The following is an 18,593-nucleotide window of genomic DNA, read 5'->3' on the forward strand; positions in this document are numbered from 1 at the left end:
ACATAGTAGAGGGATAGAAAGTCAGGAAAGTTAGGAAAAGGCTCTGAAAAGATGTGATCAAAACAAACAAAATGTGACCACGGTAGGGAACAGGCTACTTGAGAATCTGGGGAAATACATGGTAGGCCCAATGTGAACAGCAAGTGCAAAGGCCTTGCGGCAGGAATGAGCTCAGTCAGTTTCAGGAACAACATAAAAACAGGGTGTCTAGAACTTAGAGATCCCAGGGGAAGAGCAAAGAACATGGTAGGCACAGAGTGAACAGCAAGCACAAAGGCCCTGAGACAGGGAAGTCTCAGGAACAGCATAAAGGTAGTGTGTCTAGTACTTAGAGATCCCAGGGGAGAGTTACATGAGGTGATGTCTGCAAATTAAGCTTGGGCCGATTATGTAGGGGCCCGGTTGTTATTCTGGTGATTAGAAGTCTTGGGAGAGTTTGAGCAAAGGAGTGACTTAAATGAATAGAACTCTCTGTCTCCTCTGTTACTGGTAGACTGTGGGATGGGGGGCAGGGGGCAAAAATGGAAGCAGATAGACTTTGTTAGGTAAGCTGAGCCCAACCAACCCTACAGACAGAATGGATGTAGGAGTTTCATTTAAGAGGAATCAAGGATAATGCTTACATACATGGATTCGTATTTTAGATATATTAAGTAAGTCCAGTGGAGATACTGTAAAATAGATGATTCTAGAGCATAGGACAGCCTTCAGATAAAAATTTAGAGTTGTTGTTGTGTAAGTGGCTCCCAAAGCCACAGGCCCGGGTCAGTGGGCATAAATCCTAGGGTCCGTGCCCAGCACTAGTGTCACTGCCAAGTCCCTCAAACTCATTTTCCTCACCTCCCAAGTGAGGGTGCTTCCTGGATGCTTTTCAGAATTACTTGTGAGGTTCAGACAAAAAATGTCAATATATTTGAAAGGTCTTCTAAGAAGTCACGGCCCCTGAGGTCTTTTGACCTGTGTCATATGGTCCTTCCAAATGCTTTGAGCCTTTTTAAATACCCAAAGAAAGCCAATTCATTCTTTTAAATCTTTAAATGCTCTAAACTGTGCTTAACCTGGAATCATAGGATAGTCTTCAGGAAACCCCAGCACAATATAAAATACTGTGTTTTAGATTGGTGTGTTTTTATGGGTCAAGAGTCTGAACCTTTCACTAAATTCTCAAGCGGGGAGGGAACGTGTCTGCAGTCCAAAATAAAGGTTAAGAATTTCCTATTCCTCTAAGATAAATGATTCCTTTTGTTTGTTCCACGGCTGGATTTCAGGTACAGATATCCTAACTCAGGGTTACCACACGAATGATCAGGATTAGCTTGAGATTAGTTTGCTAGGTTTCCACGTAATTGTGTTGGCCACAGTTCACGATGTTTAAATAAGTTATGTGCCCATTTTCCTTCCTTGGCTTCCTGCCCTGTTCTCCTTTTCATACTCCTGTAAGAGTAGCCACTCAGTGTAAACACTTGGCAGGTCTTCTTCAGCTTTTTCATTGTAGGAGTGAAACTTGAATTAGAACTTTCCAGTCAAGAAGTCTGCAGGGACACATTGAGAAGTGGCAGGGGGCTAGTAAAGAGAGCTCTTTGGGTTCATAGCCAGCTCTGCCTCTTTACTGTGTGACCTCAAGCAAATTACTTCTCTCTGAGTTTCCATTTGCTCATCATATAACGTGGATAACACCATAACGTACGTACACACACACACACATTTAAAACATCTTCATAAAAACTAAAATAAAAAGTTGCAGGGGACAGGAGCCTATGTTGAGTGCCTTCTAAGCATACCTTATCTCATGTATTTTCAATACTAAGCCATATTTTTGAATGAAGAGTAATTTTAAAACCAAAACTGCCTTATGGGGATGGTTGAAAGGACAGATGTTTTTTTAAAAGAAGTGAAACAACTGCTATTTTCCAACTCCCCAGAGGCCTTTGCCACAGCTGGGTCATATCGTGTAACTTCAGGCTGCTTGTATAATTTGAGACCAGGTCTCTGGCCCAGCAGCAACATGAAGGGTGTCTTCACATTTCCTGCTTTAGCAGAGGTTCACAAGCAGTGCTAGCCTGGGATAAGAGGAACAGCTTGCTGGGGTGCCTGGCTGGCTCAGTTGGGAGAGCATGTGACTCTTGATCTTGGGGATGTGAGTTCAAGCCCCGCATTGGGTATAGAGATTACTTAAAATCTTTAAAAAAAAAAAAAAAAAGAAGAAGAAGAAAAGAAAAAGGAAAAGTAGGGTTGCCTGAGTGGCTCTGTTGTTGAAGCATCTGACTCTTGATTTCAGCCTAGGTCATGATCTCACAATTGTGATATCTAGCCTTCTCTCTCTGTCTCTCTGCCCCTCACCCCCTCACTCATGCACACATGCTCACTCGCTCTCTCTGTGTCCCTCTCTCTCAAAAAAAAAAAAACAAAACACACACAATTTAAAAAGAGGCACGGTTTCCTAAACTTTACCTCTTCTCTGGGCACAGTTCCTCGGTGGCTGCTGTTTTTTAGCAATATTATTTTGAGGGTTGATGACCTAATCACACATACCCTAGAACTGCCAAGACAGGTTAAACCCAGGACATCCTCTCTTGACCATTGTTTCTGTTTACAGAGGTAATGACTCATGACAAAGGGCCCTTATGAAATTCACATCTTATCAGGGAAACTCTTCCCTTGAATAAATCTTGTCAATCACATTTCATTCTAGGAGTGGTACTCAAGCTAGTGATATGGATCTCAAATCAAGTGCAGCTGCTGAGCTACTTGACCTTGATCACCCACTGATGAAAACTAGACTAGAAACCAAGTGGGAGCCTTTCCTTATATTCCCCACCCAGAAGCTCCCATAGCTGCTGGCACTTATGGCAACCGGGCACCTTGCCTTGGTGCTTTTCTTCCCTCGTCTTATTTACTCTTCATACTCCTGTGAGGCGTGTGGCATTCACCTCCTTTTATAATGCGCCGAGGAAATTACTGTTTAAAAGGGTCAAGGGAGTTGCCAAGGGTCCCACAGCAAGTAGGTGCAGAGATTAGCTTTGTCTGGGTCCAAGCTCTGTGTACCACGGAGTGGTACTTCTCTGCCAGCCAGAAAGCGAAAATCCAACTCAAGGTGTAGATTTTTTGTTTTTTTCTGACGCAGGCAGCTACTGGTTGATGTAACTTAAGATCTGGTTACTCCCAAGCCTCCTTCCCATACACTCCAGTTTTGGATTTGCATTGACTAAGTTCGGTCATGTGATTTCGCAGATGCCTGCAAATTAGAAGTCAGAGGACAAGTGGAATGACGGGAGCTGTTAGAAGCCAACAGAGTTTACAGGATTCCCAGAGCCCAGAGGAACCGTCCTGGGCATGGCGCCCCACCTAGAGACTGAGCCAAGGAGAGGCTTTAGAGCAGCTCCTCTGTACTCCTCACGAAACAAGGAGGTGCACCTTCTTCTGTCTCCCTTTTTGGTTCTTTCCTGAACCACTCTCTTGGCTTCTTTTCTAGTCAAATTTTTTAAATACTTTAACATTTTCCACATCTGCGCATATAAGCCTTAGTATTTCTGCATGCAGCTCGTAAGAATAGGGACGTTCTCCTACATAACGGTAATACCATACTATACCCAACAGAAATTAGAAATTTTCTTCTTTCTTTTTTAATTTTTCTTAACATTTATTTTATTTTTGAGAGAGAAGGAGACACCGAATTCGAAGCAGGCTCCAGGCTCTGAGCTGTCAGCATGATCTTGAACCCACAAACCATGAGATCATGACCTGAGCCGAAGTTGGACGCTTAACCAACTGAGCCACCCAGGCGCCCCTAGAATTTTTCAATATCACCAAAGTATCAGAAAATTTAAATTTTCTTCTGCTGTCCCCAAAATGTGTCTTGTGGCTGTGCGGGGGGAGGCTGTTTTTGTTTTCAATACCAGCTCTAGTCACAGTTCACTTATCACATTTGGTATTATAGGTTTCTCTTTTATTTTGCTATGGCTGCCATAATAAATTACCACATACTGGGGTGGGGGGCTTAAAGCAACAGAAACTGGGGCACCTGGGTGGCTCGTTGGTTAAGTGTCCAACTTTGGCTCAGGTCATGATCTCGCAGTTCATGGGTTTGAGCCCCACGTCAGGCTCTGTGCTGATGGCTCAAAGCCTGGAACCTGCTTCAGATTCTGTGTCTGTGTCTCTCTCTCTCTCTGCCCCTCCCCTGCTCACGCTCTGTCTGTCTCTCTCAAAAATAAATAAACATTAAAAAAAAATTTTTTTTAGAAAAACAGCATAAACTTATTCTCTCACAGTTCTGGAGACCAGACATTCACAGGACCATTCTCTCTCCAGAGGCAGTAGGGGAACTCAGTCCCTTGTCTATAGTGTTTCTAGTGGCACCGGGCATCCCTTGGCTTATCACTCCAGTCTCTGCAAAGAACCTTCTTCAAACAAGGCCACATTCACAGATTCAGGGATTAAGATGTAGACGTACCTTTTGGGGCCACGATTCACCCCACTACGGCCTCTTTAGCTTTTTTAAATCTAAAACGGTTTCTCTACCTTGTTGGTTTTTCATGATACTGAGTTTTCTTGAAAACTCCTAGAGGATATCCCACATTCTAGATATGTTCGATTGTTTCCTCATCATTAGACTCCATCTCACCATTCTTCAGCATGCATGGGTGTTCTGTGTATTTATTGTGCCCCATCAGGAGGTACTTAACATCAGGCTGTCCCACTGTATGATCACGTGGCCGAAGTGACCATTGTCAGATGTCTGTTGTAAAATTACATTTTTCCTTTTGTAATTAACAAGTAATATGTAGGGTGAGACTGTGCATATCTGGTTCCCTGATAATTATAACAGTTGCCCGAATTAATTTCTTACACTAATCATCATTTTGTAATTCTGTCGTTCCTTCCACACGCCATCTCTGACGTTCACTTAAAAGAAGGAGCTTTCCCTTCATTTCCCCGTTCTTTCAGACTTTATTTTTGAATCCCCAGGATTTCTTAGAGTTCAAAGTTTTCATCTTTCTGCTTGAGAGGCATTTTTGTAAAAACAATTTTACTTTTCCCTCTGAATATGCTGTCATCATTATGATTACTATCCTAGGTAACATTTTGAACCCTTACTTTATGCCAGCCACCATGTCAATGCCTCTACATTCAGTCACTACACCAGGTTTTTTATAATAAGGAAATTGAAACACAGGGTGTCATCATGTCGTCTTGATACTGCTAAGACTTGAACTTGAGTCTGTCTGATGTCAGTGTTCATGCTTTTAACTTCTAAACTCTACCATCATCATGTCATCTGAAGTGACCCAACCTGTAGGTAAGAGCTGCTTTCGAGCTGTGAATGTTCCAGTGTTCCAGATGCACATGAGATTCAAGATGTGTGCCTGATCATAAATAATGGTATTTGAGGGCTAGAAAAGGTCTCAATTTCCCCTTGTTCTTCATTTTGTAATTCTGGACACTGAGGCTCAGAGATATTAGTAACTTGTTTCGAGTCACACCTCCAAGAATGGCAGAGACTGGACAGGAAACAAAACTCCTGAATTCAAGTTTTTTCCAGTACGTGGTTTCTTTCCACTGCATCTCAAAACATTGAGGATTGTATGTTGGGGTATTTACTTAAATTTGTGCCCTTACACAGTGAATTTGAGCTGCTTGCCAAATCCTTTAAATATACTTTAAATAGGAAATAAAATAATAAAAAGGAAATGTGACCCTAGAAAATGTACTCTAGGTGAAGGGTTGCTGTATTGTCTCTAGGATCCTACAGGGTTACTAACTGAGGCTGTAAAGTTGGCTCTGAGCTTGCTGAGCCTTAGGGAAATGGGATTAGCTACAGTACTGTTACAGCCAAAAAGGAAAATTCTATCAATTCTTCAATGGATAAAAAGTTTTTCTGCTTTGATTTGCACTGGCCACAAGCTTACAGATGTAATTGTGTATTAGTAAAGGTAATTTTTATAGCTATAGTTACATATAAACCCCAAATCTCAGAGGCCTAACAATTTCATTGCACGTGAAATTCAAAACCAGTAACTCTGAGTGGTGGGCCAATCGACTCCCAAAGGTGCTTCAGGAGCCCAGGTTGCTTCCTTGTGGCTCCATGGCCTTCACCACATGGCTTTCAAGGTCACCTTCAAAAAGGAATAAGCACACAATTGGTGCATGGAAGGGTTTTATGGGCCAGGCTTTCTGCTTGGGAAACTGAGAGACAGGGTCTAGCCATGTGCCTGGAAAGAGAGGAGAAATAGGTTTGATGAACAGATAGCTACTCCCTACCGCAGACTGTGTGCCTCTGCAGGATTCCATGCACAGTTCCAGAGTCCACGTGGCAGAGTCCCTGCTCCAGGCTCTTTTGGGCACTGGCTTTTGAGCTCCATAGGTTAAATCAGTAGGGCAGACCAATCTCCACAAGTGGCACGTATGGTTACTCATCTCTAGTACCAACACTCAAGTCAACTTGTACCTAGCCAGAGTAGCTCAGGCACTTTGAATTGCACTGATGTGAAATTAATAACAAAATGTTATATGAGCTTCACATGTTGTGACATTATTTCACATTCTCACTCTGGAGATTGTAAGACAAGAGGCAAGACAAAAATCACTTGTATTTCAGTTTGGATTTCATTTGTGGGGTGAGGGTGGGATGAGAATGTTCGGGTCTTGGCCACAGATTTGCTTTATTAATTGCATTTTGTTCCAAGGGGGAAAAAAAAAACAGTTTGGGTTTTAAAAATAGACCACTGGACATTTTGCACATTACCCATGTACAGATAATTGGGTATTTATAGCTCTTTGAAGAAGAGAAAACATCAATAATACAGTAAGATTTTGATTTTAAGGGGTTATATATTTTCTTTCTTTTTCTTTGCAGTGTTGTATCGAAAAGGCCCTCCATTTTACCATGCAAGGTTTGAAGTGATTTTTTTTTAATGTTTTATTTATTTTTTGAGTGAGAGTGTAAAGTGGGGGAGGGGCAGAGAGAAGGGGACAGAAGATCCAAAGTGGGCTCTGTGCTGACAGGCTGACAGCAGCACGCCCAACATGGGGCTCGAACTCATGAACCGTGAGATCATGACCTGAGCCGAAGTCGGATGCTCAACCAACTGAGCCACCCAGGTGCCCCTGCGGTGATTTTTTAAGTAAGGTAATGGCTTCAAAGGACAGGGGGAAATTTCTGACCTCCAGTGACCTCCTGTGCCACAGAAACAATTACAATCATGTTTCTCTTGGCTTGTTAGGAATAGATGCTCTGCAACTGTGCTTTATACACTAATGTTGTACTATGTACATAGTAATAAATAGGTTATAACATGTTTTAGTATTACACATTCAGTTAATCTATGCAGTAATTGTTCATCTTTATATCAGTGAGTATCTAAACAGTTGAATGAATTCACAGCTTTCTTGTTGGGTAAAGTATTTCTGTTCTCTCCTTGTCACTGTTGAGATCAGCCTGAAAGTTTGTAATGTAAAGTAGGAGTTTTTCATTAACATTTTTCCCAATAACGTTGTAGGAGAATTTAGGAGGAGACGATGTACGTTTTTTTTTTCTGTATCTTTGTTCTTGGTAGAACAAGCATTATTCTTTTTAAAGAGGTTGATTTCATGCTTTTTAATGCCCTCTGTGTGTCTTCCAGTTATTCTGTCATTATTGAATTAGTCGACGACCATTTTGAGGGCTCTCTTCGCAGACCTTTCAGCTGGAGGTCACTGGCTGCCTTGAGCAGAGTTTCAGTTAATGTCTCCAAGGTAACGACATCAGCTTTGGCATTCACAAGTCATTTAAATGCTTGGATTTTTTTCTTAAATGTAGTAGAATCATAAAAGTCATCTGTAGGAACTTCACAGTGTTCCTGCCAGTGAAGTTCTAAAAAGGTGGGGGGCTAGAAGCTGACCTCTTCTCGTGTTCGCTGCCCCTACCCTCTGGTACTGAGCACCACGAATTGAGCTTCAAAGATCCCTAGTGACTGATGTTGGTGGGCATTGCCTCCCTTCCCGGGCCTGCCGTCAACACACGCTCAAAAGTTACTCACACACATTCACAAAGGAGTCAAAACATTGATTTCTTTTCAAAGCTAGCAGATCTCTTGAAGCGAGAGGAAGGATATTAGTATTTATAGCTAAACACTGTACATGTTTGTCACCACCCTGTTGGTATCCTTATCCCTAAGAGTGAGGAATCAGAGTCAGAAATGTTAAGGGACAAACCCAAGATCATGCAGCTTATATGCAGAATGGGGATTCAGACCCAGAGTCATCTGACTGCCAGACTTGTCTTCTGCCATATCCTGCTCCCGTCAAGATAGGAGGGAAATTTCATCTTACCCCAGGACTACTAAGGATGAAAGCTTTGTGTGTTCTCTGTTACTCAATAACTTGCTAACCAAACACAGACTGTGAGCCCCTCTGAGTCTGTCCCACTGCTGCTGGAGGCGCTGTGGGAGGTGACACCAGAAGGCCCAGCAGAGGCCAGGGGGCAACTGCCTTGTCTGCAGGTGAAGCTGCTTAGGTTTAGCCTGTAAAAAATAGCTTTATCTTTTAGAAGTAGGAAATCTGTACTGCTTCTAGTATTTTTACACCCATTGTATGGGCCTGGTCCTTAGTTAGATCCCAGGCCCATTCGTGTTCCTGGAGGAAACCGGTGTGCTTTGTGAGTTTCCAGGAGCACTCAGTGGGAGGGAATGGAGACTGCCTGCACTTCCTGATCACGCACCCAAATTTATATTATTATTGTGTGGGATGTGGAGATTGTTCTTTGTTTCTCAATAGGAACTTATGCTGTGCTATTTGATTAAACCCTCTACCATGACTGACAAAGAGATGGAGTCACCAGAGTGTATGAAACGAATCAAAGTTCAGGTAGGTAAACTCAGAGACAAGTTCATGGCATCCTAAAGACCGTAGCCACTGTATTGTGTCCTCTGGAACACGTGGTCCCAAGAAAAGAAAGGAAAACCTCTTGCCTTGGTGACAGGAAGCCCCCGCAGGCCCTCTCCCCACTGAGCCTGTTCTCAGTCCCCCTTAACTCCTGCTGCTGCTTTACCTGCAATGTCATCTGGCTTCCATCCCCACCATTCAGCTGAAACTGCTCTCACAGGCGGCCTGGGACCGCCCAGCCAAGCCTCTCCCACGTCCCAGTCTTCCTGGAGAGTTTTTCTCTGGCAAGACTGCCACATTCATCATGCTGTCCTCCAGGGTTACTCGCTATTTCTGCAAGTAACTGCCTGTCTGCCTGTGACTCCTCCCCCACATGCAGCCGTCCTCATCCTCTTTCATCTCTAACATTGCACCCCATCTCCTTGTTCACACCACTTGGTCCCTCTACAGCCCCACCAGTCGCCATTCGGCTTCACCGGCCTCAGCGCCTCATCCATCCAATTTGTCTTGCCTGTGCCCACTAGGTTAGCTGTTCCTGAAATGCCAGCCCAGATCCACTTCTCCCTTCTCAGTGCCAGCCCGGATACACCAGATGCATACCCGGATACATCTCAGATTTGGTTCTCGTGCTAGCTTTCAGATTCCTTTTCCTGAAATGTCCCAGTGGGATACCAAGGCCAAGGCACATTTAGCTTTTAAAATCTTTGTGTGATTATGGTAGGTAGTATTTGCGTATAAGGTGTGTACTGCCAGCCTTCACATTTTCTCCAGATGTTTCAGTAACAAGGAATAGGAACAGGTGTCATCATTATACAGACAACTCTTTGTGAAATGTTACTGTGATGTCACACACCTAGCATGTTCTTTCATTTCTGATGTTGAAACTTTCAGTCACCTTTTTATTTTGATTGGTTGCAGGAGGTGATTCTAAGCCGTTGGGTTTCTTCACGAGAGAGAAGTGACCAAGACGAACTTTAACAATTCAATCTCAGAATTCTGATTTACCAACAAATACTGTTGAGTGTCCTACAGTAAGCCAAGTTCTGTGTGAGGTAAAAAGTCCTCTTACTATAATCGCCCAGTAATTGAAAAGTTCTAAAGGGCATGGCCCCCCCATCACCAAAAAGCAATTAGTATTTTAAAAGATAAAATGACACAGGGGAGAACAAAGAGCCCTCTGCTGGCCTTCAGATTCTGTTCTTGAGTAAGTCACTGACCCTGACTGATCCTGAATTTCTCATCTGTGGGCCCGCATCCTCACCCATTCAGTAAGCACATTGGACTAGATGAGTTCCAAGAGGACTCTTCCAGCTACAGGGAAATTCTGTTACTCTCTGATTTTACCTGACAATGACAGTAGTTTACATTTATGTGACACGGTACAGTTTCCCAAACTCTTTTCTACGCATGCATCTCATTACTCACATCCAGTGTGTTCCTGAGAGTGTGCCGGAAAGGAGACTTGGGGATTATAAGACTCTGTGTGCCAGTATGTTAAATGGAAAAAATGATGTGTCTCATCTTTTCTAAGAACTTCAACCAATTACTCAACCCTGGAAAATCCACTTATTATCTGTCCAGGATTTCTGTATCATAAAGCCTTTCAAAAACATCATCACCTAATCATTAACTCTCAGCTCACTGATGGGCACATTTGTGTCCAGTACATCACAATATTATACAGTATTAGATAAAAATTGCATCTTGCTTCAGTGAACTTGTTTGTAAAATAAAAATAGGTAGTGAAATAATGTATGAGGATACATAATGAATGCAGTTAGCATTTAGTAAAACTCAGTAAACGAAGCCTTTTTCAAATTGGTTACATACCAGTGAAGGTTTTGCAGGGCAGCAGGGGTGGAGGGGAAGATGAGCAGGAGGGAAACCAGTGACAGGCTGAGGGAAACAGGTGTGTGAGATTCGTCCAGTGTCCAAATTCAAGACAATGGCAGTCTTCTCTTTGACACTGCATACCCCGGAAGTGGACGGTGAGAGCTGGAATGTTTGCATTCCTGTGACGTGTGGTCTCGGAGCTTCCGGCGACCTGAGATTCCACCTGACGTCATTTTTGAACATGGTGCTTCTGTTCACATCATGATCCTGCTCTCGCAACAGAAGCATTAGATCTGCATGATCTACATTTTAAAGATTTGGCATTCAAATAAGGGAGCTCCTCTTTTTCCCTTGGATGCAGACCAATATGATTACCAATTTGAAAGAGCCTCTCAGTAATACGCCTTTTTGCTGTACCTTAGCGATACTAGTAGCTCAACATTTTTACTACCCGCTTTGCTCTCACCAGGCTCCTTAGCAAAGTCAGAGACTTGGCTTTCAAACATCATCACTTTTTTAAAACCCTGAAAGTCAGCAAAAATTTCAGGCGCTATTTTTTTCCCCATTTCATCTGTCATTTGTGGTGACACTTCTCTCCATACCCAGTCAGTGCATCATATGCCTTGATGGTAAAAACTCTTCTGTGAATCCTTCATCACAGTTCTGTCATCCTGTGAGCACCCACATCACCTGCTTATCATCTGCTAATGTGCCTTCATGTAAACTCTTAAACTGTAAAGGCTTCATGTAAAGGCTACAGTAAAGATGTAGAAAAGCCACAAGACTACACAGATACTACTTATAAACGAAAGCTCTAGAAGGATGTCCAAAAGCACCATCTTTAAACAAGCCTTGTATGAAAGATTTTCCTCCTTCATGTACACCGTCTGAACATGCTGCAGTGGGCCATGCACTCTTCAGCATTTCCCAAGGGCCCTGGGGTTCTGGAATGATGTACCAGCAAAGGTTTTGGGTTACATGAGCCTCACAGTTACCAGCTAAAAGCAGTATTAGCTTGTCTTTAGATGTATTATGTCCTGGCACTTTTTTCTTACCTTCTGAAATAAATGTAACAGATGGCATGTGTTTTTTTTTTAAAAAAAGCTCAGGTTCAGCAAGATTGGAAATTTGCTCTGTGATAAAACCACCTTCACAAATGGCTGTGGTTCAGTGGGGAGATGCTGCCGCCTTAGAGAGAAGTTGCTTCACCCACTCTCTTCCAAGCATGTTTTATGTGGTTCTTAAATCTCAAACCTCCAAGATTTGCTTTAAAACTGGAATTCTTCACCAAATCCTCTCTCTCAGCTCTCCCAAGGTGTCGAAGCTGCCCAGTGTACCAGCATGTGCTCAGTAGCATCACGCTGACTGGCCATGCACCCTCCATACAAGAATTTCACTGGCTTTATAACAGCACACCACACTCAAGAACGCCACAAAACTTTGTGGAACGAGCACTTTTTACAAGTTGTTTTGTTACCCAGTGCAAAAAATATATACACAAAAAAGAAGGAATACATACTTGGCCAAGACTGTATCTTTTATGTGACCACCTTTCTCAACTATCACTTCTAATTTTTTTTTTCGAATAAAGGGGATTTCTTGGGCCTTTAAAACTCCCATACTTTAATAGCACCTGGTTGGCTCAGTCAGTTCAGTGTCCAACTCTTGATCTTAGCTCAGGTCGTGATCTCACGGTTTGTGGGATCGAGCTCCTCACTGAGCTCTGTGCTGACAGCATGGAGCCTGCTTGTGATTGTCTCTTTCCCTCTCTCTCTCTACCTGTCCTGCTCACGTGCTCTCTCTCTTTCTCAAATAAGTAAAGTTTAAAAAAAAAATCACCTACTTTCTTCTTGGGCTTTTCCAGTCCCACAAGAGACGTTTTTACTTAATACAGCGGGGGAAATGATGCGACAATACAGCACACGTCTAAACAGCACAAGCATGGAGCAGTCAGCTAAGACCAGCACATGCCGTGTGGTCTGGACACTCACAACTTGAGTGATTTTGCTGATGACTCCTATACTCATTGTTTTGTATTTGGATAGCCAATATACCATTTTTTTTTGTAAATAGTTACAGCAGATTTTCAGATAGTAGAGTCTAAGATGGGGCAGACCCCTGTGTTCTTGCTTATCACACAATAGGCTTTTTTTCCAATACAGAAAATCAATTTGATTTCAACAACTACAAATACATGGAAAATGGGAATTGAAATTTAAAAATAAAAATAGTATCATTTAAAATAACATAAATCATGAAATACTAAGGTATAAATCTTAGAATCACACAACAGACTTTTGACTTCAAATGGTGGGAGCCTCCACAAGACGAAGGTTTGAGGCTCAGAGACGTGACCACCCCACACCACCGCCACGGAGTGCGAGCGGAGGACTTGACCCCAGAGCTCTCAGTCCTATTTAGTGCCTTTATAAGATCTCCACAGCTAAAGTGAAACCAACCTAGAAAAGCATGTGAAGTCAGACATACATCACCATTAAGACCTGAGTGGAGGTTAGAAAGGAAGGCTGCCCAACACTCCAGGCAGGCCTGGTATGTGCTGGTACATCTGGGTGGTGGTCCCCTGCCTCAGTGTTGGGGTGCAGCCTGGGGCCCCCACCAGGAACATGCTCGTGCATCTGGTTTTGGCATAATCTTCAGGAGGTTCACAGATTCCATGAGGACCATCTGTGGACCCCACTTACAAACCTGGAAACGTTGTGTGGTTCTTAACTTGTAATTAGTCTCCACAGAGATAATTTTATTGAAGGCTGGGTAATGGGGTGAGCCTTCTACAAAGGAACCAGTCGTAGCTCAGCTCTCCTGTGCACAGCAAGTCGAGAGCTGAGGGCTGTTCTGTGGCCAGAAGGGCTGTTCTGTCGGCTCAGTGAACTGCATTACCTTCATGCTGCCTCCTGAAGAACCCATGGCTAGAACAGGTCGGTCACCCTTGGGAGGTGGGGCCAGCTGGGGCAGCAACAGGACACCGAAAAATGGTTCTGTATTGCAAACCTGCCCTGCCTTTAAGGCACCACCTCCTCAGGTTAGACTGAGTAGCTTACAGTTATTAGGATTTTTTTTTAAGTTTATTTTATATTTATTTATTTTGAAAGAGCACAGGCAGGCGAGGGGCAGAGAGAGAGAGGGAGACAGGGAATCCCAGGCAGGCTCTGCAATGTCAGCACACAGCCCAACGCTAGGCTCAAACCCACAAACCTTGATGACCTGAGCTGAAATCAAGAGTTGGATGCTTAACCTCCTGACCAACCCAGTTGCCCCAGTCTTCAGGATTTTTAAAATGTTGAGACTCTGGTTGTCAGCACTTGCTTGGTTTCTTTAATTGGCCTTGGCTGGATGACAAGATGGCTGTGGTTACATGCTTTGGAGTCAGGCACAGGTTTGCATCCCAACTCATCCCCTTACTCACCATGTGATCTTAACCTGTTTCCTCATCTATAAAATAGAATTAATGTTCTCAGCCTTCACATACAAGGGAATCCTGTTCAGCCACAAAAAGGAGTGAAGAGCTGGTACGTGCAACATGGATGGATCTCAAACACGTATCAAGTGAAAGAAATGCCACATAGTGTTTGATTCCAGGTATATATCCAAAATAGGTAAATTCATAGAGAACACAGATCAGTGGTTCCCAGGGTCAGTGGGGAAGGACTAAGGAGCAACTGTTTGGTGGGTCCAGAGTCTCCTTTAGAGGTAATAGAATGTTTTGGAAGTGGAGGTGATGGTTGCACAACACTGAATCTACTAAGTGCAGAATCTTTCCCTTGAAAATAGGTTTATGGAATAAGAATCTCACCTCCATGAGAAAAAAAAAATAAATAAAAATAATAATGATGTCCAGAGGCTTGCTGGAAGATTAAGTGTCTTGGCCCTTACAAGGTGCTTATTAGTACCATGCCTGGCTCGTGATGGACTTCCAGTAATTTCCAGCTATGCTGATTCATTTGGTGAGACAAGAGGAAGTTCTGTCTTAAGAACCACCATTACCCATCATCTGAAGGCAGTGATTTGTGCAGTCGCTTATCGTATGTTGATTCTCTTAGCTTCAGTTTTAGAGACTGACATTTTTCTGACCTCATTCCCAGACTGTGCGGGGAAATCCCGATGTCTGTGCCTCTACTGACCTAAGTTCTCCTGTAAGGAGACTCAGTTCTATTAAGTGATTCATACAGGGATTGGCAGGGATTAAACCAACATGAATGGGACGTGGTTTTAGGCAGTTTAACTGGGATTGAGCTGCTCAGGTTTCCCTACATTTTTGAGCATAGTCTGTACACAAGTCTGAAAAGTCATTGTTACTTGTGGAATAAAATTTTGATTCTTTTTTTTTTTTTTTTGCCCTTATTGTTAAAGCATTGTCATTTTCTTTCTTCTTTTTTTTTAAGTTGCTGTTTACTTGAATTGGTTTTTAACTTAGTTTTCCCCTTGTGGAGGAGTACTTAGGTTGAAAAGAAATGAGTTATCTTCTCCCCACCACCTACCTCCCATTTGTGATTTTACCAACTAAATTGATTTCTTAAAAATCTGATTACAGACTCAAATAATTATACCATGAATGTTAACTTCCATGAAACTAACTGAGGTCCATTTCTAAAATTGAGAGTTATCTAATGCTTGATTTATCTTCAATCTTTACTTTTTTTATATATAAGCTGAAAAAGTTTAGTCTTTCTACCACTTCGTGTAATACAGGGAGACATCCTGTAGGAGTACATGATATGAAAAAGCACATTTGTGAAACTGTTAAACTAAGAGGTAGTGTTTTTTTTAAATTTCAAAGTAATTCACTCTTTTTTAAAAAATGAAAGATTGCAAGCATTTAAGATGTTTAGAATCTTTTTATTTTCAGAAACAATGTTACACAGGTAGATATTCTTCCTTTTATTTTAAGTTTATTTATTTATTTTTGAGAGAGAGCTGGGGAGGGGCGCAGAGAGAGGAAGACAAAGAATCCCAAGCAGACTCCACACTGATATTGCAGAGCCCCTTGTGGGGCTCGAACTCACCAACCATGAGATCATGACCTGAGGTGAAATCAAGAGTCGGATGCTTAACCAATTGAGCCACCCGGGTGCACCTCTTCCTAACTTTTAAGTAGCACGTTCTGATAAAGTAGGAAGAATGGCATTAGAAAAACCTAGGTCCAAATTCCAAGTCTACACTAGGCAAACAGTGGTGACCTTGGGAGCCTTCCCATATCACTCTGAACCTTAGCTTCCTCACCTGTGAAATGGAAATGATCACAGCATGCTGAGTGTGTTTTGTGGACTAAATGAAAGTGTCTGGCATGAAGCGTGTGTACTTTTTCCTCTTTCAGATAAACCAAAAGTATAAGCACTGCCATAGTTGTTTTCTCTAGGAAATGTAAAGCCTATTCTATGCCCTGGTAGGTGACAGTGGAGGAGAAGGAGGTGACAGAAAAATAGTTGGAGGTAAAGTAGTGAAGACAGCTCTGGGGATGGGGAGAAGTTTCTCCTCCTGTGCAAGGGGAGCCAGAAATGGCCATTGTGTGTTTTTTCTAAAATAATGTTTATTAGGTTTTCCTGGTTATAGGAGTAATTCATGCATGCCCTGAAAGCTTTGGGGAAATGCTTTGGGCGGATCATTTTAGACTTTCAAATCAGTTAACCCTGAGGCTAACTTTATGACCTTGCAGTGAAAAGGAGCCCAGCAGTCAGTCATTACTTGAGGGTTGACGAGGACTAGATGTGTGCCCAGGGCAGCACTAGACCATGAGATGAAGAGATGCATTGTGGGGGTGCCAGTTCTGGAGAACTCTTCTGGGAAGCAGAGTTGGTGCCAATGCTGACTCTCCTCATCCTTCAGTTAGCATTTAGCTGGTATGATGAAAGAAACTTAATGGAAGGATTCTCAGTTCATAATTCTGCAAAACTGAGCAACATTGCCATCTATTGGTGTTATGTCAGTGCTTAATTTCCTTCATTAGGGGTAAAGTTTGTAAGGTGGTACTGTGATTTTTATGAGAGGGAATTTGTAGCCTCCTGAAGTGAAAGAAGAAATAGGCTGACTGCTACCGTTCTCACCCCCAGGTTGGAGAGCAGTCCCTAAAACAGGGACTGGAGGCCGTGAAAGCTTTGTTTGAAAATCAAGGAATGCTGCACTAAGAGAAAGCGTGAAATTGCCATTTTTAACATTTACCCTTCTTATTTTATCCGAATTTTTATGACATGTATTTTCATTCCCTGTTTGAATGTCGATGGAAGCACAATCTTTATTTTCTCCTTTATCTTCTCTAATGGTGGCAAATGGTGGCCCAGTGGTTATGTGCACGGCCTTCACAGTCAAACCTAGATTTGATCTCTGGTTTTCCCACTGTGTGACTTTGGGCAAGTCATTTCCTCAGTTTCCCTTTTCATGTGCAAATTGGGCATATTGTTAGTACCTACTTCTCAAGGTGGTCTTAAGGATTAAAAGGGAAGAAAGATTAAGAAATTTACTCAGGTATGGAGTCCTTAATGAATACTCATTAATTACAGCTGCTCTGATTATCAATAATTGGGTAAAGAACTGGACCAGAGAAGTAGAGTCCAAAAATAGTGTGTTAAGAGAATAGGGACAAACTGGAATATATCCCAAACTCAACACTCGATTTTTCATCTTTATCCAGTCAAGTCTTTGTAACTTCTTGAACACCACAGAATAGTAGTCATGATTCTGTTTAAAGCGGTATCATGTTCTGGGTGGGAAGTTTTGTTTCTCTTAAAAGGACCCAAACTTATAAATGCAAATGTTGGTGTGCCATGCATTTTCCCCCTACTGAATTTGCCAAGTTCTGAAACATTACCCAAATGCCTCCTTGGTAACAGGCTTTACGGATCTGTAGCAAGTTTTCTGAATATCTTTATTATGGGTAAATTACCGGTTCCTTAAAGATGGATTTGGTTTTTTGGAAATTAGACATCATTTATTTGGTGCCATAGCTGGGGCATAAGATTAGATGTGGCAGTATATCACATTTGGTCAAAAACAAAGTGAACTCTGGAAGCAGTTTCCAGAGAGGAATGCTGAAACATTTCGCTCCTTGGCTAAAGTTCAGTGATTATTTGCGCATATGAATTCTGATGTGGTTGTTAAGTCACCTCATTTCTTCATAATTACTCCTCCCACCTGTTCCCCCTTCCTTCCCCTGAAGGTGTTAGAGAAGGAAGTCCACCTTTCCTTGTATCCTTCCTGAATTATGCATTTAAAGTAGACAGAGGAGGGGCTCCTGGCTGGCTCAGTCAGTGGAGCCTGCGACTCTTGATCTCAGGGTCGTGAGTTCTAGCCCTACACTGGGTGTAGAGATGACTTAAATAAATAAATAAAGTTTAAAAAATAATAAAGTAGGCAGGGGATGTGCTTTGCCTTGGTAAACTCAATACCCTGATCTCCTCATGTGAGGTCAGGCAAAATGAATGAAACAGAATGACTTGAGGAATTGCCATCCACTTTGCATATATGCTCATAAAGGCTAATTGAGAAGTGGAACCTGTTTCCTGACTTAGATTCCAAGACCCTGGCTTACTTGCTTTCCTTACGTCTTTCCTTCTTTCTTCTCTTTGTTTCACTATTGCTGTCAAAAAGCTACCATGTGCTTTTTAAATAAAAACAATCCAGTGAATTTACTTCATTAATTGTGTCTTGCTCACCTTTCTACAAATTCCTACTTTCTGGGTTCACATGGAAAGGTGAATTTGTTCAGCTTTAATTATAGAAATAGTTTTCATTGTTCTGTAAATAAAAATGCTGCCACTCTGCTGTATCATGGAATCTCAGTTTAAAAATCAAACCATTATGAGAATAATTTAGTTGTAATCCAATACAATTTTTAAAACCCAGGGTGTGGTGCCTGGGTGTCTCAGTCAATTGAGCATCTGACTCTTGAT

General features: G+C 42.3%; 1 protein-coding gene across 10 annotated transcripts in view; it reads left to right on the forward strand.

The window, feature by feature from the left end:
• The window catches only part of TSEN2 (tRNA splicing endonuclease subunit 2), a 75,837-nt gene extending 57,248 nt beyond the window's left edge, over nt 1–18,589 (forward strand). For 7 of the 10 annotated variants that reach the window (XM_047839854.1, XM_047839841.1, XM_047839856.1 and 4 more), the window contains 4 exons: nt 6,854–6,890; nt 7,620–7,731; nt 8,752–8,841; nt 9,778–11,774. In XM_047839854.1, the coding sequence (XP_047695810.1) occupies nt 6,854–6,890; nt 7,620–7,731; nt 8,752–8,841; nt 9,778–9,837 (299 nt within the window). In that variant the 3' untranslated portion in view covers nt 9,838–11,774. Of the gene's footprint in view, nt 1–6,853; nt 6,891–7,619; nt 7,732–8,751; nt 8,842–9,777; nt 11,775–11,796; nt 15,566–16,757; nt 18,338–18,578 lie in introns of those variants that run through there. The other 3 variants (XR_007148033.1, XR_007148035.1, XR_007148036.1) reach the window with 3 other exon arrangements.
• The last annotated feature ends 4 nt before the right edge of the window (nt 18,590–18,593 follow it).

This window comes from Prionailurus viverrinus, chromosome A2 (assembly GCF_022837055.1).
Source record: "Prionailurus viverrinus isolate Anna chromosome A2, UM_Priviv_1.0, whole genome shotgun sequence".
NCBI lineage: Eukaryota > Metazoa > Chordata > Mammalia > Carnivora > Felidae > Prionailurus > Prionailurus viverrinus.